The 25696-nt window shown below is 39.7% G+C and overlaps 1 protein-coding gene across 4 annotated transcripts in view; it reads right to left on the reverse strand.

Annotated features, from left to right (window-relative positions):
• Window positions 1-2151: 2151 nt before the first annotated feature.
• lypla1 (lysophospholipase 1) overlaps window positions 2152-25696 on the reverse strand; it is a 44574-nt gene continuing 21029 nt past the window's right edge. For all 4 annotated transcript variants that reach the window (XM_067980023.1, XM_067980007.1, XM_067980016.1 and 1 more), the window contains exons 6-9: window positions 22233-22306; window positions 19068-19169; window positions 5558-5734; window positions 2152-3929 (exon numbers count right to left, since the gene is read on the reverse strand). In XM_067980023.1, the coding sequence (XP_067836124.1) occupies window positions 3876-3929; window positions 5558-5734; window positions 19068-19169; window positions 22233-22306 (407 nt within the window). In that variant the 3' untranslated portion in view covers window positions 2152-3875. The remainder of the gene's footprint in view (window positions 3930-5557; window positions 5735-19067; window positions 19170-22232; window positions 22307-25696) is intronic.

The following is a 25696-nucleotide window of genomic DNA, read 5'->3' on the forward strand; positions in this document are numbered from 1 at the left end:
AGAGCAGCGGCTCAGCTGGGTGCTTGTGAGGTCAGGGAGTCACTAATATTTGAATGATTCTCATAAGGACATCTGCAAAGTGAGGATAGTCCAGTCCTCAGACCAACTGGAAAGATCAGCGCCAATACCAGCCTCCGCCCCCCCGCCGCACAAAACAGTCCTACAACTACACATACATCCACTAGGTGGCATCAAATGTCGCTGTTCATGATGAAGCACATGAAAGGGCGCTATCAGAAAAGCCAGTCAAGAATGGGCAAGACGTGGCAGTAGTGGTGAAAATGCTAACATTTAATGTGAATTTAACAAAAACCAAATATAAATGAAAAACATGACAGTCTGTCAGATATCCTGAGATCACCAAACATTGGCCTATCACTGCCTACTACATCTACGTGCTGCAGCCCCTGTGGCTGTAGCAGAGGTAGAAGCAAGTTGCTCATGTTCAAGCCCTGACTGTTGAGATGCTTTTGGCCTATGTCCTCTGGGTTTTGGAGTCTGTGAGGGCCCCACCAGCACTTGTGCAGGGGCAGACTCGGCCATCTGGAGAGGAGGCAGCATTGTGGGTACCGGTGTTGAGGGGTTTTGGGGGGGGCGGGGTGGGTGGGGGGAAAACGGATGAGACGTGGGAGCGCTTTGAATGGCATCCCCACTTCCATGTCCCCTTTCGCCATCACCTCTCTCCTGGGCCACATCACTCCTATCACCCTGCTGGAGAACAGTTTGGAGGGCATGTGATGCCTTGCAAGCCCACCTGTAAAGTTTGTGTGTGCCTGTTTAAGACGGCAGAACGTTGTTCACTGAGTCCGCACGACCGTTGTCAGGGCCTGAATGGACTCATTTGTGAGCCATGCTTGAAGCTCAATTGAGGCTGCCATTGCTTTGGGTGAGGCTGATTATGAAAGAGATCCATCAGAGGGTGACTCTGACAGAGACATCACATTGGATCAGGATTAGGGTGTGTGGTAATGATGGGGTCACAAATGGGGAGGTGAGGAAGTGCTCAGGAAGGACAGGTGAGTTGACAATAAGCATTAAGTGGGTGTGAGGAGTGATGTGACGGAGTAGGCTTGGCAGTGCAGAGGGGAGGCAGCCAGGCCTTCTTGGTGTTTCCTTCTGTCCGTCGGGTAGGATATTTCCATCCTCCTCACCCTGGCCAGCAGCACCTCAAATGAGGAGTCACTAAATCGTGGAGCTGGCTTGGCCCTCTGCTACTTGCTTCTTTGTCCAGCAAAAGCCATTGATGCAATGGCCCTTTAAATACAGACACTCCAGCTGACAGCAGGTCATGTGGTTGCATAGTCCACTCGCTGTGCAGCTTTCAGACGTCAAACCCAGCAGCCACGTTAAGGGCCATCAATTAAGTCGCGATCGCGTGGGGAACAGTAAGGATTTATTTTTCGGGTTTGCCGCACACACATTGAAACCGCTGCCATCCCGCTGTCTTAATAAAATTGTGCCCCATATTTGCATGACTCAGTGCTATGATTTGGAATTGTATTTTTTTCTATTTACAGAGTTTATATTTACATTATGTTCTGAGAAACACCAATATACGGGGCAGTATTTTTCCATCACTTAAACTTCAGACTACTCCGGACTTCTCAAATCTCATCCAAACATTAAACTGCACCTTATCCATTTCACCAACCTGTCATGAAACCGGGCTTGATATGGAGTATATAGTCAGGCAATTAGTTCATCTACCATCAGAAAATACAGGGAGTTTTCAAGCTTTCCTTCATGGATTTAGGTGCTTTCTTGGGTTTATGGAGTTTCAGATCACAAAAAGTTTATCAGTATTTCATTAATTTGCATATATCTCAAGTTGCTGATGCTAAATCTTGGATTTCTGATTTAAGGTTTATCCACCAATGAGACAACAGCATTAAGAACGGTCATTTGTAAAGTTCCAGGCCCACAAAATTTAAACAGGACAAACCAGCAAATAACAGAGATAAGCACAAATAGAACTCAGATAGCATCCCACTAGCCATAGTTTGGACATTTGGGACAAAGCCATTATCTACCTCAGCTGCACTGGATTTTGAATTGCAAATATTCTTAGAAATTTCAACCTAACAACAGAATCAACTAACTCAGCAGTGGAAGAAAAAACAGAGTAGAAAAACAAAGCATACAACCCACAAATTCTTTATGTCTAGTATCAATAGGTGGTTTTATTTTTAAATCATGTTCTTGGTTCATTCTCTGAAATTACTATGTGCACTAAAAACAGGGCACAATTATCTTATATCTTGACAAATATTTGTGAATCAGGTGTTATCAGCCTCACAGTTTGCATGTTGTACAGCAATTGCAGGATTTTATATCACATCTATGAATTCAATTAACAAAAAGTCTTCATATCATACATATGTGTTTTAACCTAGGAAGCTAGGTATATTTCTCAGAATTGTGAATACATTACCAAATAACTTTATATACTTACCGCACAATCAAAATTTCTTTACTTTTGAAACCAAGTTAAACATTCCATTAAATGTTCATGGGTAGTCAATTGGAATATAGTTTATTTCTGAAATATTTCATTCGAGGGTAAATCACATTTGTTTTGAAGAGGTGCTTCACCTAGTTTCCATGGCAATGAATACAGATTTTTTTAAAACATGGAACTGCAGTACAAAAGCCACTTTTTTCAAAAATAAATTAAACATTGTACCAATGATGACCACAAACTTAAATTTAGATCCTTCTATGAAATCTCATCTTGTTAGTTTGAGAATCATGAAACATGTTTGTCACTGAAACCTGCTTGCATTCTAGGATTATCTGTGTCACACAAGGCACATATCAGTCCTAGATGAATCAATATTATTAAGATTGTATTCAGTTTAAAAATGTAATACTTAAACATTAGGAAAATTTCATATCATACAAAAAGTAAATAAAAATACACGAGCCGTATCCACCATTACAACCATTGCACAAATCTAACTGGAATATATAATCATATAAAGTTATCCCTGCACAGTTTTAGTTCTTTAAACTTGGGAAAATGTACATAGCAAAGACAACTGAAATGAAACTAATAATTATTCATCTCATAATTGTTTCTTAAATTGGTATGTTGTATTACACCAAGTAAGTAATGTTGCCTTGACAAGCCGTATTTATTTAAATGATAAAGTACCGATTGTTATGCTGCACTTGGCTTCATGCAGTTTTTCAACAGTGTATTATTACACGGTAACTTCAAAGCAGCATTTGTTCTTCAACTGATCACTTATTCCTATTGTTTTTCATACTGCGCTGCTTGGATGCCACTTTTTTCAAAAATAATGGGAGAAGATGTGCATTTTTAAACACTAATCTGAGCAGTACACTGATAGGAAATGCAATCGTTACTATTTTGAAATAAGTACCTTTGGTTATCAAATATGACCTTAATTTGATCTTCTATATCGCTATTTGCTGTGTTAAAATACCAGCAACAAGTGACAATCTTTTTGGGAGTTTATAGAAACTTGCTTCTTATATCTTTTCCCATATGGTCATACAGACACTGTCACCACACTGTCAAGATAGAATGAATTACAATGTGAACAGAATCAAAGCAAACTGTACTTGGACAGAGTCAAGATCAGGGTGCTCAAACATTTGAGGATGAGCAGCTTAAATGTTCCCTGCAATTACTGCAGTGCTCAGCATTAATAAACCTTGGCAGGCAGCAATCATCTCATTGTAACATTGAAATTCCTGTGAAAATTACAGAATGTAAATTGGGGGAAAATGTGCAAGTGTTAAAATGATGGATGACTGACATCTTAAAGGATGCAAGTGAAACTAAGGATTAGGGTCTATCATGATCAAATGCTGGTGCAGCCTCTTAGAAAAATGCTTCTGATGGTATATTAGTTGATTGGAGGTAGCTGCTCTTCAATGAATTGTTTGACATCCATCATTTCCTAGTTTTAAAACAAAAGGTCATTAAAATTATTGTATTGTAAAGAGTTGAAAACTGGCTTTAACACATGGGACATTTGCAATGGGAACAGGGGCAATACCAGATGGTCTGTGGCCTATTCTTGGAGATCCATTCAACACAAACTACCCCTCAGCACAGCAACCCACCTATTAGCCATTGGTGGCACCAAACCAAACCAATGACCACCATCTTCAAACCTAAATACCCCAAGAACCCAGGGCCAAAAAGCTGCCTTGGCTCCCTGACCTGCATCACCAAGAGTTTAAGCAACCTTATGTGAAGATACATTCTTCTTGCTGCAACCCTGCAGTCAGGATGTGCTGTGACTCTATAAATGCAATCATTACTATTTGCATTTATGTATGGGAATGTCCACTACCATTTAATGCGTATAATTAAATACAAATGACATCAAAATATATACGTGAATGAATCCTTAATCACACAATGGCTTCATAAAATGTGAACGTACGTTATAATAACTTCTAAAAAAAACAATTTTAAAAGAAGTTGATAGCTGCTAGTACAACCCACCAAATGCCTACTGATGGTGTTTTGATATGTACACAATACAAAGACACTCCCAAGGAGCTACTTCTCCAGTTCAGATTATTTATATAAGTAAATCTGCTCATTATTTCAGATGGGAAATAAAGTTTTCTTCCCCATGATGCTTGACATGGTTCACAGACGTCAGTCAATCAACTTTTAAATTGATAACTTCCAGTGGGGGAAAAAGTAACTGAGAAATTGAAGGCGGCATAGAGTTGGGTGCAATTTTATTTTAAAAACAAAAATGGCAAATAACTGCTGCACTGCATTTTGTAAACTGATGTGGTTTGTTCCAATTTTCTCCTCTCCTGTGAATACTAATCCATGCTGGGGTTTCATTCCATAAGTGCCAGCAGCCCTCTGGTACCTCACCCAAGTGGCTATTCTTCACATAAGCCTAGATAGTGAGTTTCAGTAGGCTATTTGTCAATGGAAAGACATAACAGCTGATCCTGATCGAGATATCCAAACATACACAATTTCTAATAGTGCTCACTAAATAACGATCAATAGCAGGAGCCCTGGTGCTTTTTCCCATCCAAAATCCAGGATTGCAGAGACCAACTAGTGCCTCAACTACCACCACCCTGGCCAAGACCAGCTAACTCAGCACAGACCAAGGATCAAACATGGAACCTTTCTAGTCTGTAACTCTGTTCCATATCAGATGACACATTTAATCACTGATTCATCGGAGGAACTCACTGTGAGGTTTCTTAAAGCGATACTAGGAACAAGAGAAGGGGAGGGGCAATGAAAGAAAAATCATAAAAATATTATACATTTCAAAAAAATGCTTTAATACCAAAAAGTAGACTGGATTTTTAAAAAATTCTTCTACTTGAAACTATGTATTTAAGAGAAAGAAACTACAATATTGCCCTTTTAACAGGTATCAGATGGCTTTTTAGTGCATTGGATTATTATTTCTATAAATTTATAGACGTTAAAACATTGCAGTAAAGTGATTATAATTACTGTCAAATTCAATAACTTTCTGATGATTTTACAGGAATATATTCAGCTTCTCATGCTTCAAGATATGCAATTACTGACCTGGGGACAAGAACCATGCATCATGCCTGCGTAGGACTTGAAAGTGATGTTGTCTGGATTGATGATAGTTTTTAATTTATCAGCAGTGAGAGCACCGAACATTAGAGGCAATAAAGTGTCGGCCTCCCCGTGACACTGGAGAGCACAAATATCTTTGTTTGGACTATTAGCAGATGCCTTGAAAAAAAATGACAAAAATAACTTGTATGACTTGTGTTGCTCCACAGCTCAATCAAAATGAAAAGTAACATGGTTATTTGAAATTGTGCAATGAACCTTACAGAAATGACTTCTGTTAAATGAATAGTACATATATCCGCTCTAAATAGTGCATTCCTTTTACTCAACACAAATCTGTTTTCAGTTAATATTAAGATTAATATATCTGACACTCTTATTTATCCTTTCTACAAGACAAGGAAACAGTAAATAAGTATATAAATAATCAGAGTAATTAATTAGATTTATGGGATAAAATTAAAATGAGGATTCCAACATTAAAAGGGATCCGAACTGCATTAAATAAAAACCGGTATTCGTAAATAATAAATGGGCATTAAGGGGATACTAAAATAAAGCAGTAAATAAACAAAAAAGATTAATTAATTACAAATTAATCTAAAATCAAGCTAAATCCATCTACTAAATATAATCTAGATCTCAAGTAGTTCTGTTATATCTAGAATTAAATTACTACTAACAAATAGAAACTATAAATGGCAGTGCAGGCTACATGTTGGGACTGTGATATGTGGGAGTTTGTGGACAGCGTGACTGTCCTGGATTGCCACATCTGCAGGAAATTTCTCTGCCTTGAGACACTCCAGCTTGAGCTGGAGTGCGAGTTAGAGACACTCTGACACATAAGGCAAGGGGAGGAATTTCTGGATAGTTTTCTCCAGAATACAGTCACATCTCAGAGGAAAGTACAGGTGCAGGAAGGGGAGAGTGTGATAGTCAGTCAGCAAGGTAGGGGGAACAGAGGGGAGATAGAGGGGGAGGTCCCGCAGACACCGGTCTTGTCCAACGAGTACAATGTTCTTAATAACTGTGAGGATAATTAGAAAGGCTACAGGGAGGATAGCCACAACGCTGACCTAGGCACTGTGGTGCAGAGGGTTGTCCAAAGGGGGAAGGAGCAGAATAGAAACGTAGTTACAAGGGATTCAATAGTTAGGGGGACAGATAACATCCTCTGCAGCCACGATCGAGAATCTTGACGGGTGTGTTGCCTACCTGATGCCAGGATAAGGGGTATCTTGATGTGGCTGGAAAGGAATTTGGAAAGAAAGGGGGAAGATATAGTTATCGTGGTCCATGTTGGGACCAATAATATAAGGAAGAAAAGGGAGGAGCTCCTGCCGAGGGAGTACAGGAGTTAGGAGCTAAATTAAAAAGCAGGAACTTAAGGGTGCTAATCTCAGGATTATTACCGAGCCACTAATGGCATAGGGACAAACAGATCAGGAACACATGGCTAAAGGAGTGGTTTCACTTCACAGGACACTGGCACCAGTACAGGAGGGAGCTGTACCGTTGGTATGGGCTGGGACCAAGGTCCTAGCGGAAAGGATAAATAGGGTGGTAAAAAGGACTTTAAGTTGGGGGGGGGGGGGGGGGGGAAGGCTCAGTCAGTAGCAATAGTAAAAATGATAGTTCAAAGATATTAAAAAAGCAGAATTTGATAGCCGAAATAGTAGAGCAGAAATTGATCGCCAAGTTCCGCACCCATGAGGACGGCCTCAACCGGGATCTTGGGTTCATGTCACGCTACACGTTACCCCACCAGCGAACAAATGTTATCTGTTTTTAATATAACGGGTCAGTTGCTGTCTTTTCTATGTTTCTACCTCTCTATCTCTGTTTTTTTGGGTTTTTTTGGTGATTTGTATATTCGGAGACCTTGTAGGTAACACCTGTCTGTCTGCACACTGATTGCCTTGGCAACGGGCAGTTGAAAAAACTGTCTGTAATCATAAAGCATTGTTCTGTGATTTATAAATGCGATTTCATTTCGAGGATTTCATTTCCAACAACGTTCACCTGAGGAAGGAGGAAGCCTCCGAAAGCTTGTGAATTTAAAATAAAATTGCTGGACTATAACTTGGTGTTGTAAAATTGTTTACAATTAAAAAAGGGGTAAGGGCAGAGTTCAGGTCAGTGATATAGATACTCCAGGTGAAGGGAATACTAAAATAACTAAAGTAGTTAAAGCAGAAGTGACAAATAACAAACATGTTTAGTTAAAGGGCGTGAGAAAGACAGCATCAGGGCAGAAGGACAGGTTTGGGTCTCTTGCCCAAATAAGAGTTTTATTTACTAATGCACGAAGTATAAGAAATAAATTGAGTGAATTAGAGGCTCAAATACAGCTTAGAGGGTATGACATGGTGGCCATTACTGAGACATGGCTGCAAGCTGGTAATGATTGAGAGTTAAATATTTCAGGTTATAAGGTCTTTAGAAAGGATAGGGAGACTGGAAGAGGAGGCGGCGTAGGCTTGATTAAAGATTAAACATTAGTTGTACTTAGTTTTGGGGAATGAAGCTGGGCAGGTGGAAGGAGTATCAGTAGGAGAGCATTTTGTTAGTAGTGATCATAATTCAGTTAGATTTAGAGTAGTTATGGAAAAAGACAAAGATACAACAGGAGTAAAAGTTTTCAATTAGGGAAAGGGCAATTTTACTAAGCCGAGAAGTGATTTAACAAAAGTGGACTGGAAACAACTACTTGAAAGTAAATCAGTGTCAGAACAGTGGGAGGCATTCAAGGAGGAGATAGTGAGGGTTCAGAGCAAATATGTTCCCACAGAGAAAAAGAGTGGCACTCCCAAATCTAGAGCCCCCGGATGTCAAGGAGCATACAGGATAGGATAAGGCAAAAAAGGGAAGCTTATGTCAGATACTGAGAGCTCAATACTACAGAAAGCCTAGAGGAGTATAGAAAGTGCAGCGTGAAATTAAAAAGGAAATTAGGAAAGCAAAGAGAGGGCATAAAAAAATATAGGCAAGTAAAATCAAGGGAAATCCAAAGATGCTTTATAAATACATAAAGAGCAAGAGGATAACTAAGAAAAGAGTAGGGCCTGTTGGAGACCAAAAAGATAACCTGTTTGTGGAGGCAGAAGATGTGGGTATGGTTCTTAATGAATTCTTTGCTTCTGTGTTCACAAAAGAGGGGGAGGATGCAGGGATTGCAGTTAAGGAGGAGTGTGAAATATTGGATGCGATAAACATAGTGAGGGAGGAAATATAAAGGGGATTACCATCTTTGAAAGTAGATAAATTGCCAGGCCCGTATGCAATGTATCCCAGGCTGTTAAGAGAAGTAAGGAAGCAAATAGCAGAAGCTCTGAACATCATTTTCCAATTCTCTCTGGCTACAGGTGTGGTGCCGGGGGACTGGAGTGCTTACGTTGTATCGTTCTTTAAAAAGGGGGAAAGGGATATATCGAGTAATTACAGGCCAGTCAGCCTAACCTCGGTGGTGGGGCAAATTATTGGAAACAATTCTGAGGGACAGTATTAATTGTCATTTAGAAAGGCATGCATTAATCAAGGACAGTAAGCATGGATTTGTTAAGGGAAGGTCATGTCTGACCAACTTGATTGAATTATTTGAGGTGGTAACAAGAAGGATCGATGAGGGTAATGTGTTTGATGTAGTCTACGTGGATTTTAGCAAGGCTTTTGACAAGTCCCACATGGCAGACTGGTCAGAAAAGTAAAAGCCCATGGGATCCAAGGGAAAGTGGCAAGTTGGATCCAAAATTGGCTCAGTGGCAGGAAGCAAAGGGTAATGGTCTATGGGTGTTTGTGACTGGAAGGCTGTTTCCAGTGGGGTTCCGCAGGGCTCAGTACTAGGTCCCTTGCTTTTTGTGGTAGATATTAATGATTTAGACTTAAATGTAGAGGGCATGGTTAAGAAGTTTGCAGATGATACAAAAATTGGCCTTGTAGTTGATAGTGAGGAAGAAAGCTGTAGACTGCAGGAAGATATTAATGGACTGGTCAATTGGGCAGAAAAGTGGCAAATGGAATTCAATCTGGAGAAGTGTGAAGTAATGCATTTGGGGAGGGCAAACAAGGCAAGGGAGTACACAATAAATGGTAGGATATTGAGAAGTGTAGCCCATGGAATCGAGGGAAAAGTACAGACTTGATTAGGAAGTTGGCTGAGCGAAAGGCGACAGAGAGTAGGGATAATGGGTAGGTACTCACATTGGCAGGATGTGATTAGTGGAGTCCCACAGGGATCTGTCTTGAGGCCTCAATTTATTAACGACTTAGATGAAGGCATAGAAAGTCTCATATCTAAGTTTGCCAATGACACAAAGATTGGTGGCATTGTAAGCAGTGTAGATGAAAACATAAAATTACAATGCGATATTGATAGATTAGGTGAATGGGCAAAACTGTGGCAAATGGAATTCAATGTAGACAAATGTGAGGTCATCCACTTTGGATCAAAAAAGGATAGAACAGGGTACTTTCTAAATGGTAAAAAGTTAAAAACAGTGGATGTCCAAAGGGACTTAGGGGTTCAGGTACATAGATCATTGAAGTGTCATGAACAGGTGCAGAAAATAATCAAGAAGGCAAATGGAATGCTGGCCTTTATATCTAGAGGACTGGAGTACAAGGGGGCAGAAGTTATGCTGCAGCTATACAAAACCCTGGTTAGACCGCACCTGGAGTACTGTGAGCAGTTCTGGGCACCGCACCTTCGGAAGGACATATTGGCCTTGGAGGGAGTGCAGCGTAGGTTTACTAGAATGATACCCGGACTTCAAGGGTTAAGTTACGAGGAGAGATTACACAAATTGGGGTTGTATTCGCTGGAGTTTCGAAGGTTAAGGGGTGATCTGATTGAAATTTATAAGATATTAAGGGGAACAGATAGGGTGGATAGAGAGAAACTATTTCCGCTGGTTGGGGATTTTGGGAGTCGGGGGCACAGTCTAAAAATTAGAGCCAGACCTTTCAGGAGCGAGATTAGAAAACATTTCTACACACAAAGGGTTTTAGAAGTTTGGAACTCTCTTCTGCAAATGGCAATTGATACTAGCTCAATTGCTAAATTTAAATCTGAGATAGATAGCTTTTTGGCAACCAAAGGTATTAAGGGATATGGGCCAAAGGCAGGTACATGGAGTTAGATCACAGATCAGCCATGATCTTATCAAATGGCGGAGCAGGCACGAGGGGCTGAATGGCCTACTCCTGTTCCTATGTTCCTAATGGAGGGACCTTGGAGTGCATGTCCACAGATTTCTGAAGGCAGCTGGACAGGTAGATAATGAGTTTAAGAAGGCATATGGGATACTTTCCTTTGTTAGCTGAGGCATAGAATATAAGAGCAGGAAGGTTATGCTGGAACTGTATAAAACACTAGTTAGGCCACAGCTAGAATACTGCATACAGTTCTGGTCACCACATTACAGGAAAGATGTGATTGCAATAGAGAGGGTACTGAGGAGATTTACGAGGATGTTGCCAGGACTGGAGAATTTTAGCTATGGGGAAAGATTGGATAGGCTGGGGTTGTTTTCTTTAGAGTAGAGGAGGCTGAGGAGTGATTTAATTGAGGTGTATAAAATTATGAGGGGCCTAGATAGAGTGGATACGAAGGACCTATTTCCCTTAGCAGAGGGGTCACTAACCAGGGGGCGTAGATTAAAGTAATTATCAAAGGATTAGAAGAGAGTGGAGGAAAATTTTTCTCACCCAGATGGCGGTTGGGGTCTGGAACTCACTGCTTGGAAGGGTGGTAGAGGCAGAAACCCTCATCGCATTTAAAAGGTGCTTAGATGTGCACTTGAAGTACCGTCACCTACAAGGCTACGGACCAAGAGCTGGAAAATAGGATTTGGCTGGATGGCAGTTTTTCAGCCGGCACAGATACGATAGGCTGAATGGCCTCCTTCTGTAAATTTCTATGATTAGTAAGAGAGGATATAGGTAAGAGAAAGCAGAGACTCTTATGTTTAGAATTAAGGAATAAGAGAGGACTTAAAACTGTAATGGGAGTTGTCTACAGGCCTCCTGATAGCAGCAATGAAGTGGCAGAATGTATTAATTCAGAGATTAGAGAGGCTTGTAGCAAAAGCAGAGTTGTTTTAGTAGGAGACTTTCATTTTCATATAGATTGGAAAGAGCAGAGTAGCTCAAGTGAATTTCTTGAGTGCATTCAAGATAGTTTTCTGGAGCAATATGTTCTAGAACCAACAAGAAGGCATACTAGATTTAGTAATGAGTAATAAACCAGACTTAGTTAATAATCTAACAGTAAGGGAACATTTATCTAAGTGATCATAACATGATCGAATTCAATATTATGTTTGAAAAGGAGAACCGTAACATAGTTAACATAGTAACTAAGATTCTAGATTTTGGTACGGCTAACTTTAACAGGATGACACAGAGACTGACTACAGCAAACTGGTATAAACTGCTGTCGGGTAAAACTACAAATGAACTGTGGGAGGTGTTCAAAATAGAATTTAGTTTAATACGGGAGCAAGAGCTCTATTTACCAAACAGCCATGGTCGACAAAAGAGATGAGAGGTAACTAAACAGCATACAAAAATGCAAAGAATAGTGTAGATCCAGGGGACAGGGAAAAATATAAAGAACAGCAAAGGAAGACAAAAAAAAGACAGTAAGAGCTGCAAAAAGGGAATACAAAAAGAAACTTGCAAGGGATAGCAAGATCAACACAAAATTTTTACAATTATATTAGAAAAGGGTAGTCAAGGGTAATGTGGGTCCTTTAAAAACAGATGCAGGTAATATTGCGCATGAAGATAAGGAAATGGCAGACTTGTTGAATAATACTTAGTGTCAGTCTTCACAGTAGAGGAAGAGGATAATATACCTGACATTCCAGGGAAACTAATAATGAATCAAGGACTGGAACTCACTAAAGTTAATGTAAGCAAGAAAACAGTATTAGAAAAAAGAATGGCAATAAAGACAGACAAATTCCCAGGACCTGATAGTTTCCACCTCAGGGTTTTAAAGGAAGTAGGTGAGGAAATTGCAGATGTTTTAGCCATAATCTTCCAAAGGACTCTCGATTCAGAAATTGACCCTTTGGATTGGAAAATTGCAAATGTAACTCCATTATTTAAAGAAAGGTGAGTGAGAAAAGCCAGGAAATTACAGACCTGTTAGTTGAAGATCTGTTGTGGGGCAGTTATTGGAATCTAGAATTAAGGACAGAGTGACTGAGCTGTGAAGAGAAATTTGAGCTGATTAGAGAGAGCCAACGTGGATTTGTAAAGGGTAGGTCATGTCTAACGAACCTAATTGATTTTTTTGAGGAACTAACTAGTTTATAGGTTTATAGGTTTAACTAGGTTATAGTTTATATGGACTTCCAGAAGGCATTCAACAACGTTGCACATAAGAGGCTGCTAGCTAAAATTAAAGCTCATGGAAGAGAAGGTAAATTATTGACCTGGTTAGGCGGTAGAAGACAGAGTATGGATAATGGGTATGTACTTGATTTGGAAGGAAGTGACTAGTGGTGTCCCACAAGGATCTGTGCTGGGGCCTCAACTATTCATGATATTAATGACTTGGATAACGCAATAGAGAGCCATATATCCAAGTTTGCTGATGACAGAAAAGATCGGTGACATAGTAAGTAGTGTAGACGGGAGCATAAAATTACAAGAGACAGTGATAGATTAAGTGAGTGAGCAAATTGTGACAGATGGATTTCAACGCAGCTAAGTGTGAGGTCATCCATTCTGAACCAAAAAAAGATAGATCAGAGTATTTTTTAAATGGTAAAAAGCTAGGAACAGTGGAGGTCCAAAGAGATTTAGGGGTTCATGTACACAGATCACTAAAATGTAGTGGTCAGGTACAAAAAATAATCAAAAAGGCTAATGGAATGTTAGCCTTTATAATTAGAGGGCTAGAATATAACAGGGGAGGAAGTTTTGCTACAGCTATACAAAGCACTAGTTAGGCCACATATGGAGTACTGTGTATAGATCTGGGCACTGCACCTTAGGAAGGATATAATGGCCTCGGAAGGAGTGCAGCACAGATTCACCAGAATGTTACCAGGGTTCCAAGGGTTAAATTATGAGGAGAGATTACATAAACTAGGGTTGTATTCCCTGGAATTTAGAAGGTTATGGGGTGATTTGTGAGGTTTTGGGGATTTTGAAAGGAATTGATAGGGTAGAGAGAAAGTTTTTCCGCAGGTGGGCGAGTCTAGGACAAGGGGACATAACCTTAAAATCAGAGTCAGGCCATTCAGGAGAGAAGTTAGGAAACACTTCACACAAAGGGCGGTAGAAGTGTGGAACTCTCTCCCACAAAAATAGTAGATGCTGTTTAATAATTAATAATTTTAAATCCGAGATTGATAGATTTTTGCTAGCCAAGGCTATTAAGGGGCATGGAGCCAAGGCAGGTGGATGGAGTTATGATCAGTCATCTGTCTAACATCTAGCCGAACACCTGTCATTGGGAAAATGCTAGAATCCATTATTAAGGAAGTAGTAGCAGGACATTTGGAGACTCAAAATACAATCAAGGAGAGTCAACAGGTTTTATGAAGGGGATATCATGTCTGACAAATTTATTAGAGTTCTTTGAGGAATTAATGGGCAGGGTGGATAAGGAGGAACCAATGGATGCAGTATATTTGGATTTCCAAAAGGCATTCGATAAGGTGCCACATAAAAGATTACTGCACAAGATAAGAGCTCATGGTGTTGGGGGTAATATACTGGCATAGATAGAGGATTGGCTAACTAACAGAAAACAGAGAGTCGGGATAAAAGAGTAATTTTCAAAATGGCAATCTGTAACTAGTGGGGTGCCGCAGGGATCAGTGCCGGGGCCTCAACTATTTACAATATATATCAATGACTTGGATGAAGGAACAGAGTGTCTTGTGGCCAAATTTGCTGATGATACAAAGATAGGTGGAAAAGCAAAGTGCGATGAGGACACAAAGTGTCTGTAAAGGGATACTGACAGGTTAAGCGAATGAGCAAAACTTTGGCAGATGGAATATAATGTGGGAAAATGTGAAGTCATCCACTTTGGGAGGAAAAATAAAAAAGCAAAATATTATTTGAATGGAGAAATACTACAAATGCTGCTGTACAGAGGGATCTGGGTGTCCTCGTACATGAAACACAAAAAGTCAACATACAGGTGCAACAGGTAATCCGGAAGGCAAACGGAATATTGGCCTTTATTTCTAGGGGGATGGAGTATAAAAGCAGGGAAGTCATGCTACAACTGTACGGGGTGCTGGTGAGACCACACCTGGAGTACTGCGTACAATTCTGGTGCCCTTATTTAAGGAAGGACATAATTGCATTGGAGGCAGTTCAGAGAAGGTTCACTAGGTTGATTCCGGGTATGGAAGGGTTGTCTTATGAGGAAAGATTGAACAGGTTGGGTCTATACTCATCGGAGTTTAGAAGAATGAGAGGAGATCTTATTGAAACATACAAGATTCTGAGGGGACTCGATAGGATAGATGCTGATAGGATGTTAACCTTCATGGGAGAATCTAAAACTAGGGGGCATAGTCTCAGAATAAGCGGTCGCCTATTTAAGACGGAAATGAGAAGGAATTTCTTCTCCCATAGGGTCGTGAATCTTTGGAATTCTTTACCCCAAAAAGCTGTGGAGGCTGAGTCATTGAATACATTCAAGGCTGAGTTAGACAAATTTTTGATCAGCAAGGATATGGGGAAAGGGCGGGAAAGTGGAGTTGAGGTAAAAATCAGATCAGCCACGATCTCATTGAATGGCAGAACAGGGTTTGAGGGGCTAAATGGCCTACTCCTGTACCTATGTTCAAAGGCTGTAAACCTTGTCACCTAAGTTTGCAATTGTACAAGAAAAAAATCCATTATTAACATTATTTTTCTTCTGCTGTGGAATGATTTTGTTTGCCACGGTACAAGACTGTTGGTACTCACAATTCAAGTACATAAAGAAAAAATCCTACTGGGTGGTTGAGACAAACACAGCTGGATAAGCTTTGGCATAAGTTTATCCAAATTAGTGAGGGAAAACTGCTAGCAATGAATCTTGTTTAATAAAACATCCTTGCCAAGCTTTTGCATGCCAGGTGATTAAAAGAAACAAAGGCACAATCAGTGCTTTATAGCTAAGAATATGAATATTCTTATGAGTTTGCAGGTGCAAAAGAAATGAATAATCATTGTCACTAGTGACTTCAATTTCTTTCAACTTTAAATATATTCACAGTATAATTAGGAACGGGTACACAGCTGATGGTTTATAAACCATGTAATGAACTAAGCTTGTGACAGTGTAATGAATAATTGAGCAGTATGGACACTGCTACAGTTAAAACACATGCAAATTTTTAAATCAGAAACTGGGGAAACAAAAGATAAAAAGGAAACGATCCTTCATTGCAGAGTGGTCCAAATGAATGTAGAGTATAGTTTAAATTTAAACCCATCCAAAGCATTAACATTAAAGCATATCTTTTGATTTATGATAGCTAATAAGCTGGAGAGCAATTAAAAGCCATGTTTATATGTTTCAGAAATATATCATGCAATGATAATTTTATAAATTAATAGGTTAAATATATAATTTTCTGATTAATCAAAAATGTTTCACATCCTTCATTTTCAGGGCAAAAAAAACATTTGCTACACAATAGAATTAGCTTTCATTAAGATATTCCAAAAGCAATACATGACTGATCTCTTTCTTGCACTGACAGAATTAAAAACAGACCAATAATTGGAAAGCAATGACAAACTGCAAAATGGAAAATACAGTACAACTGTAAAAAGGACAAATAATGAAACAGAAGAGAAAACAAAAGCTAAAGTACAAAGGCCAGTATATAGAAATAAAGGCAAAATAGCAAATGGGCTAAGTGGTGCAGTGGGACAAACATGCTGCCCTTATATCTGAAAGACCTGGGTTCAAATCCAGCTATCTCCTTTCTCACCAGTGTAAACTTTATTAAGAAAGGCCATACGGATGATTGATGTGGGAAATGGAAATTTCATACTGCTACAGAAGAGGGCGCTCCACACTTGGGTTTTGAGTGAAGGAAGCAAGTTGTTTATGTTATATCTCTCCAGAGCATGTTTGATGTCAAAATTTGTTCCAAGTAGAAGAAAACATTCTACATCAAAGCAATGGACAGCCCTAATTTTGCTCAGTGCAAACCCCTAAAATGTGTAAACATACTCCACTTTATCATGCATGCATTTTAATTGAGGGCTAAAATCTGTCAACATATCACTGTTTCAAACAGTATTAAATAAATTGTATATTCAAGGAGAAAGTCTAGGAGTAATTTCAATACAAAGTGCTTCCTATACTTTTTTTAAAAAAAAGAGGAATGTATTGTATACATTATTTTCAGTAAAAAGATTTCTTTATCTTACAAATTGGCTAGAGATGTTCCTGATAGTTCAGTAATACAAAATGTAACTGCCATCTTAGTAACTAAAACTCAACAGCAAAGTTTAAGAGTTATGCAATATAATGTGCAACATCAGCAACAACTGGTGCTAGACATTAAAATAGCAGCAGTTTGCATGCATTTCTTATGAAGAGCAGATTTAAAGCATAAAGATCATGGGAAAGATGGAAAACAAGTAAGACACAAGAGAAATCAGATGCCTGGGGGGGGGGGGGGGGGAGAATTAGAACAATCTAAAACAGAAAAAGGAAAGATGAGGTAGAAAATCAATTTTAAAAACTAGGACTGGACAGACAAATAGAATAAAAAAACTAAATAGGACACAGCTGCAAGTACAGTAGAGGGAGCTTTACTGTTCATCTGGCAGTGCATCTCAGAGCATTTAAAACAGGGTGCCAAAAGAAAACTCGTTTTAAATTGTAAATCAACAGAATATATTTTTAATAAATTGACAAGAGCAGCACAGATTTTATTAAGAGCTAACTTAAACAGGTAGCTGCAGCAATATGAATTCACTAGAAAAGTTAGGGAAACCAAAAAGATACTGGAAAAATGAATTCGAATAGGGATTATAAAAATTTAGTGACTACACAGGGAAAAAGAAAATTATTGTGGAACACTAAATTAATATGGCAAACAAAAGATTTTAGGCTCAAAAAGACATCAAGAATGTTAAGTTATTAGAAAAATCATTTATGAAATTTGAAAGTATTAACCAGCACAGATAAAGTTAATCAGCAGGGCTTTTTCTAAAGCAACAAGCTCGCCAGTAACTCAATGTAGTGGGAGACAATTATAAAATGAAAATAATATTTTCAAACTTTAAAAAGCACACATTGAATAAATTGCAAGACTAAAGAAATGGTAAGATTTTCCAAACTAACAAGAAAATCTTATTAAACTTTCTGAAGAAAAAAAGGTTATTCCTTTTTAACCACAAATCATCAAATACTAATATCATCCGACTGTTTGCAGTTGACTATCTTGCTTAACATTGGTTAGGCACCTAACCAGAGATCTCAACTTCTTGTGCAGTAGATTGGAACATATGATCGTGATGAAGAAACAAGGTAATGAATTTACATCTGCTTGTCTAGCAGGTCTGATGTCACAAATATCACTTGTTCACTAGTTTTACTCCAAACAGCTATTACAATTTCTTAACCAGGCTGCAGCTAGTGGTAAGGCTGCATTCAGTACTAAAGTAGATTTTTTTAAAAATAGAAATTATTGAGAGAAGGAAAAGTTGGGTTGAATAAAAATACAAAAAGAAAATATGACTTGTGAAACAATAACAAATCTTGTTTACTTTTATACAAGCTGAACTAGATACCTCTTATTGCTAGTGCCTTTGCATAATTGATTGGCTTCTCTCATGCAATAGTCTCGTATTTCCAGTACTTGATTTAATAGCATATGTAGTGTAGTTTTCATTTCATGCCTCTTGTGCGTTAATAAGATAATCAATAAAACTGGTTACATTTTAATTACATAAGAATTTGAAAGGATGGGGAGTAGAAAGCAACAAAATATTAGTCTTGTATGAAATTTGGCAAACATACCAACTCTTAGTTTTCAATTGCCTTTATAGCAGCCATGAAGCAGTACAAACTTAGCACTATTTGTTCCTTTAACCTACAAAATGGTGTGATTTCAATTAGAAATTTGTATCATTTCTGTTATTACTAGCTACCACAATGAGATATCTGCAAGACAATCACATTTTGATGAAACAACCACAGTAGTGATGAATCACACAAAATTTGCACAGTATAGATCACAAAAAGAATGTAAGTATTGATAAGATTAGTTATCAAAACAAGACAAAGTATTTCATATACTTTAGAATATAGCATTACCTATTTTAAAATAATTTTGTGTGTGAAAAAGTGGAAAGTTTTTTTTAAAAAAAGACATGAAGCTCGTGTAGTGCTGGATACTTTAATTGCTCCAATTTCTGCCTCTTATTTCTAAGAATGTTTGCAGAACTTTGCTGCTCATTGAGTAATGACACCAAGCAAGGGTGTGGATTATTTTATTAGTACCTCTGGAAAAGAGTTCCGAAGCGGAAGCCAACAGCTAAGGCCAATCACTCCTCCCAGTTTCTGATGTGTTGTCAGAGCTGTGTACAATGACAGAGCTCCTCCCTACAGAATAAATTAAACCAAGAATTAAATCACTGTTAAGCCTCATTATAACAAACTATTCATGTTAACATTTTCCAGCTGAATCTCTGATCTAGTTAAAGCATCTTCAACTCATTAAAAGGAATGCTGGCTAACTATTACTTTGTTGATCCAAGTCTGTAATGGTCAATGACTATGCAATAGGGAATAATTCCAATTTTCATTACAAATGCACACTAGATTTTTAAAATTCAATCATCTATACCATATTACAAATGTTGTCTAATCTTAAAGCGAAGAATTAGTAATAATAGATTTCCTATCAATAAGCAGTAGTTACAAGCATTACTTACAAGTTTATGATTAAATGTGCCTAGTGTAACTTGCAGATGAATTTCCCACATTTTACCACTTATAAGAGTTACAAAGCCTCTAATATGTCATCCTTTTCATGAACGCTGTACACTCCTAATGATACTTATTTTCTATCCAGAGACATTTATGTGCAAATATATGTGCTTCCAAAAAACCATTGGGACAGCAGTATTTATGTTATAGGATGCCTTTGCAGGAAGGGTGAGCGGGACTTGTTGTAAGATAGGACAGCAGAGGTCTGGATGGGTTGAAGTTTACAGCGTGCAGGATAGGAGGCCAACCAGGATTGCATTGGAATAGTCGAATCTGGAGGTGACAAAGGCATGGAATAGAGTTTCAGCAGCAGATGGGCTGAGGCAGGGCGGAGACGGGCGATGTTACAGAAGTGGAAGTAAGCAGTCTCTGTGATGGCGAGGATATGGGGTCAGAATCTCAGCTCGGAGTCAAATAGGACGGCAAAATTGTGAACCGTCTGGCTCAATCCGAGGCCAGGGAGGAGGATGGATTGAGTAGCTAGGGCCAAAGAGGATAGCTTGGGTCTTTGGCCCTTGCCACTCATTCCATCCCCCTCCAATGTTTAACCGGAAGACACTGCAGCTTACCAAGACTGAATGTCAGACAAGCGGTCCAACAATACAGAGCGCAGTGGAGGGGTTGACAGAAGTGGTGGAGAGGTAGAGCTGGGTGTTGTTAGTGTACCTGTGGAAGCTGACTCCATGTCTTTAGATGAGGGCATCATGTAGATGAGGAAGAAGATGGGGCCAAGGATAGATTCTTGGGAACTCTAGAGGTAATGGTGCTGTGGCAGGAAGAGAAGCCAATGCTGGAGATATTTCAGCCATGAATTGATAAGCAAGAGTGGAACCAAGTGAGGGCACAGAGAGGCTTTGGAGGATAGTGTGGTCAACTGTGCCATAGGCTGCAGAGAGGCTGAGGAGGACAAGGAGCAAAAACGCATCACAGTCAAAGAGGATGTCATTTGTGACTTTAATTAGCTTCATTTTGGTGCTGTGGCAGGGATGGAAACCTGACTAGAGAGATTCAAGCATGGAATTGTGGGAAAGAGGCACAGATTTGGGAGGTGGCAACACATTTCAAGGACCTTGGAGAGGAAAATAAGATTAGAGAAGGAGCAAGGAATGAAGGGTTGAGAGGTTTTTTTTCTTTTTTGAGGCTAGGGGTGAAGACGGCCATACCGGAGGAGAGGGAACAATTTACAATGTCAACTAATATACAAGCCAGGAAGGGAGGTTGGGTGGTCAGCATGTTGGTGGAAATGGGGTCAAGGGAGCAGGACGTGGGTCTCACGGACAAGATGAGCTCAGAGAGGGCATAAGAACATAAGAAATAGGAGCAGGAGTAGGCCAATCGGCCCCTCGAGCCTGCTCCGCCATTCAATAAGATCATGGCTGATCTGATCCTAACCTCAAATCTAAAATCTAAAAGGTGAGGGAAGATAGGAGAGAAACTAGAGAAGGATGCGAGATCAAGCTGGGGCAGGGGGAATGGGGTAAACAACAATGGCAGCGGAACAGATGGTCTCAATCTTGCTGACTAAGAAGTTCATAAGCTCCTTGAACTTGTTGTTGGACACAAGGGTGGGGGGGAGACGGTTAAAACTTTCACTGTACTAAAGGCAGGTCTGCGTAAAACAGCTGATAACGAAATTGAGAATATGGATAACAGCTACTGTAAAATATTACCAACGATGTTAACATGCACACATATCTAGGGTTTGATGGCTACCTTGATTGGGTTGCAGAAATGCATGTAGTTGCTGTTGAAGGTCTGCACCTCCACTATTTGATGGAGTATGCTGCATGTTCATTTAGTGGTCAGGAGCTTGATGGCAATGCATACATATATTTTATGTGCTGCTCATAACAGTGCTTGGATGAGTTCCTGGCACCCAATGTCCACCAAGCGAGGGCTCACACCTGAGCTGTTTGGTTACCTAATGCCCAACTCGTGACTATCCTACTGGGGTGGGGGGCGTTAAGAGAAGAGGTAAGTAGGGTATATTTGGAGTTCAGTTGACTCCAAGGTGACATGCTTGGTAGTGGGAAATTGGAACAAGTCGATTCTCTGAGGCAGACATGGTTATCCAAAATCTGAGCTAGGCAGGTCCTCATTACTTGACAATCAATCAGGCAGTTTGGATCTGGTGGGGTATGCCGGTCATTGGATTTGTCCCTACCTACAGAAAGTTTAAGATTTATCAGTTTAGCTCAGTTTGCTGTATTGCTGGCATTCACAGTTTATCTAATATACTGATCGTATTCTTTTGTAATGCATGCAATTCAGAAAGATAAAGTGTGCAAAAATATTAGATTTTTTTTTAACAAAATCACGAACATAGGCAATGTTGTGATGTTATTAAAATGGACCACGATGTCACAGTATGTGGAGTTCTGTAAATGCCTCTGACTGGCATTTCTAAAGCATAAAACACTGATAAATGTACAGAGAAATGTATCAATTGATAACATTTAAATTATGGGACAATTGCTTCCCCATTAATTCAAAGTTTGCAAAAATTAAGGCTCACTATGCTTTATATGTTGGCAGTATCTGTTCTACAGTTACAGCTGTAATGGAAAAATACCTAATTGGCCATTATATATTTTGCGGTGATGGTCTATTATAATATTGGGGATTGACTAACAAAAGCAGACACGATGTCTTGCTCATATGCATATGATACATCACCTGAGAAAATCCTCCCAAAATAATTCGGTGAGATGGTATTCCATTTTTAACTTCTAGGTCTATCATTGCTTTAACTGCAAAACAAAGATGTTAATAAAAATAAATAGGTGTTGCGTTATTTTCACTCAGTGCACAGAAAAGTAAATGATAAACCAAATGTGATGCAATCTGCTTAGGACATTTATACACCTGTCATTTTTATATATTTTAAATTCTGTACTTTCAAAATCAGTCATCACCACCACCCGCCCCCCAACCAAATAAAAATCCTACCGTTGACCTCCAGGGCCTTGCAGCCTACTGTCCCATCTCTGATCTCCCTTTCCCAATCCAAAGTAATTAAATATGCTTTTGCCTCCCAAATCCATGCCCATATTTTCCGCAACTCCCCATTTTAATATCTCCAATCAATTTCCGCTCCTGCCAGAGCACTGAAACGTCCCTAATCAAAGTCACAAATGACATTCTCTGTAACTCTGCCCATGGTGCATTATTTCTCCTGAACCCATCTTCAATCTTTGACGTTGTCAACCATACCATCCTCCGACAATGTCTCTACTCTATTGTTCAGCTCAGTGGGACTGCCCTCGCTTGGTTCCACTCTTACCTGCCTGATCATATCCATGGCATCTTCAGCAATGGCTTCCCTTCCCACCCGCACACAGTTAACTCTGGAATCCCCCAAGGATCTATCCATGGCACCCTCCTCTTCCTCATTTCAGCCCCAGTGTCATCTACCTCTCCATCATCTCTCTCGATCCCTCCACTACCTGTGTTGTCAGACTGCTTGTCCAACATCCAGTCTTGGATGAGCTCCAATTTCCTTTAGCGAAATATTGGGAAAACCAAAGTTATTGTCTTTGGTCCCTGCCACAATCCCTGCACCCATGCCACCGATTCCACCCTGCTTCCCATTCACTGTCACAGGCTGAATCAGACTGTTCACAATATTGGTGTCCTATTTGATCCGAGCTGAATGTGTGATCCCATATCCTCTCCATCACAAAACCACCTATTGCCACCTCTGTAACATTGCCTGCCTCCATCCTTGCCTAAATTAATCTGCCACTGAAACTCTTATTAATGCCTTCGTCACCTCCAGACTTGACTATTCCCATGCACCTTTGGCCGGTCTTCCATCTCCCACTCCTCCTCCTCCCTCCCCCCCCCCCCCCCCCAACAATAAACTTCAGCCCAACTCAAACTCTGCAGCCCGTAACCTATGCCACACCAACTCCCACTTGCCTACTCCCCTGTCCTCACTAATGTATATTAGCTACTAGTTTAAAATTCTCATCCTCATATTTAAAGCTCTTCATGGACTTACCCTATCCTATTTTTGTAACCTTCTCCAATGCTACACTCCACCGACTCTGGCCTTGTGTGCATCACCCCACCATTGGCAGCTGTACCTTCAGCTGCCTGGGCCCTGTAGTGATGTTGGTTGAGGGATAAATGTTGTCCAGAACAATAGGGAGAACTGCCTTGCTCTTCTTCAAAATAGTGCCACCCGAGGGATCAGATGGTGCCTCAGTTTAAAATTTCATCTGAAAGACAACACCTCAGACAGTGTAGCACTCCCTCAGTACTGCACTGGAGTGTCTGTCTAGATTTTATGCTCAAATTTCTGGAGTGGGCCTTGAACTCTCAACCTTCTAACTCGGAGGCAAGTGTGCTACCACTAAGTCAAAGCTGACACCTTGTACCGTTAAAGAGCATCTGCACCAGGACAAGGTTAGCTAAGCACACTCAGACTTCCACTGCAAATAGCTTCTTAGTAAAGGGATGAATTTAAGTGGGCCGAATGGCCTTTCTTATCCAAGAGTTTTATTCGTTTATTTCAAGTAGTGCACAAAAAAAAGGTGGACAATTCAAAAGCTGATGTTAAAGATCAATGCATCAAAGATGCAGTCTTTAGAAAATAGATCTGAATAGTATATTTTATAGAAAATGGATGTCAGATGATTCCAGAGATGACTTTTGACACTGACCCATGAAGTGAAAGTTGGATATTTTTACTTTTCCCTGTGATTGTCAACCTACCAACTGACATTAAAAGATACATTCCAGAACCCACTAAGAAAAAAAGTGCATTTTTGCAGTGCTTCTCACAATTTTTAAAATGTCTCAGAGCACACTTCAAAGTGGAGAGGAAGGCATAAAAAGTTGTATATGGAGCAAGGATCAGAAAAATTTTGAAGGTGGGCAGAAGAAATCAAAGGCAAAGTCAAAAAGATAAGTTTTTAGACTTTTGAAGGGAGGGAGTAAAAGTGAAGTGGTTTTGAAACAAGAGCTGCAGAAGGCAGAGCATAATGAGTAAAAAAAAAATCAACCTCAAAAGAGGGGCAAGGGAAACCAGGAGTCTAGGCTGGAGAAGGAGGTAGACAAAATAACAGAATTTGAGTGGGATTAAAATCATGAAGTTGATTTGCTGAGGCACAGAGAACTAGTGGAGCTAGGTGAGAACATAAATGATGGGTGTGAGGGACTTTGTACGGGAGCAGACCTGAGCCAGAGTTCTGGATTAGCTGAAGCTGCGAAAGGTCAAAGCATAGGAAGAGTGGAGCAGAAAGCTCAGTTTACAGTCACACAAAATGCTAAAGGTTGCACATCACTGGATTGAACCCAAGCGAGCAGCCATGAAGACTGATGGAGTTAGCACCAATAGAATCTAGGAGCTGATAGCAGCCAATCAAGATGGTTTTAGTTTTGCTAACATTGAACTGTAGAAGTCATGAGTCATGCAGGATTTGAGGTTTGACAGGCAATAACAGTACAGCAATAGCCCTGGAGTCAATTTGGTGGTGGAGAGACAGAGTTTGCTGTCATCAGCATGCATGTGGAAGCAGATCCCATTCTTGTAAATGATGTCAAAATGAAAAATAGGAGGCAACCAAGACTGAGGTGACCAGGCACTTATAACCGCTGTCTTCTGAATTCTACACCCAGATATTAGCGTTGAGGCTTCAAGCTGAATGTCATGATTAATACATTATTTTAAACAGGTTAACTATAGCGAGGGTTGGAACCTAGCAGCTGAGGAAGGCCTTTTGGAATATTTCTCAAGTTTAGAAAAAAAAAATCCATATTCTCTAGTCTTTGTTAGACTATTATCTTCAAGGACTCCTAAAACTGAACTCTAATGAAATGACTGTCTTCATAAAAGAAAGCTAGATAACTACAGTTGATAGCTCCCCCTGCCAATAAGCACTTTACAAAAATACTGGTACTGAAGTAGGGGTAAAGTGCAATGCCTTGTCCTGACAACAACCCCTGATCATTGAACAAGTACTTTTGGTGGCAACATCTTACTTTCTGACAAAAGGTCTTGGTACTGAAACATTAATGCTGTTTCTTTCTCCACAGATGCTGCCTCACTTGCTGAGCTTTTCCAGTATTTTGTTTCTATTTCAGATTTCCAGCATTCACAGTATTTTGCTTTTGACTTTGTCTTACTTTAACCC

The sequence above is a fragment of the Heptranchias perlo genome, chromosome 3, assembly GCF_035084215.1.
Source record: "Heptranchias perlo isolate sHepPer1 chromosome 3, sHepPer1.hap1, whole genome shotgun sequence".
In the NCBI taxonomy this organism is placed as follows: domain Eukaryota; kingdom Metazoa; phylum Chordata; class Chondrichthyes; order Hexanchiformes; family Hexanchidae; genus Heptranchias; species Heptranchias perlo.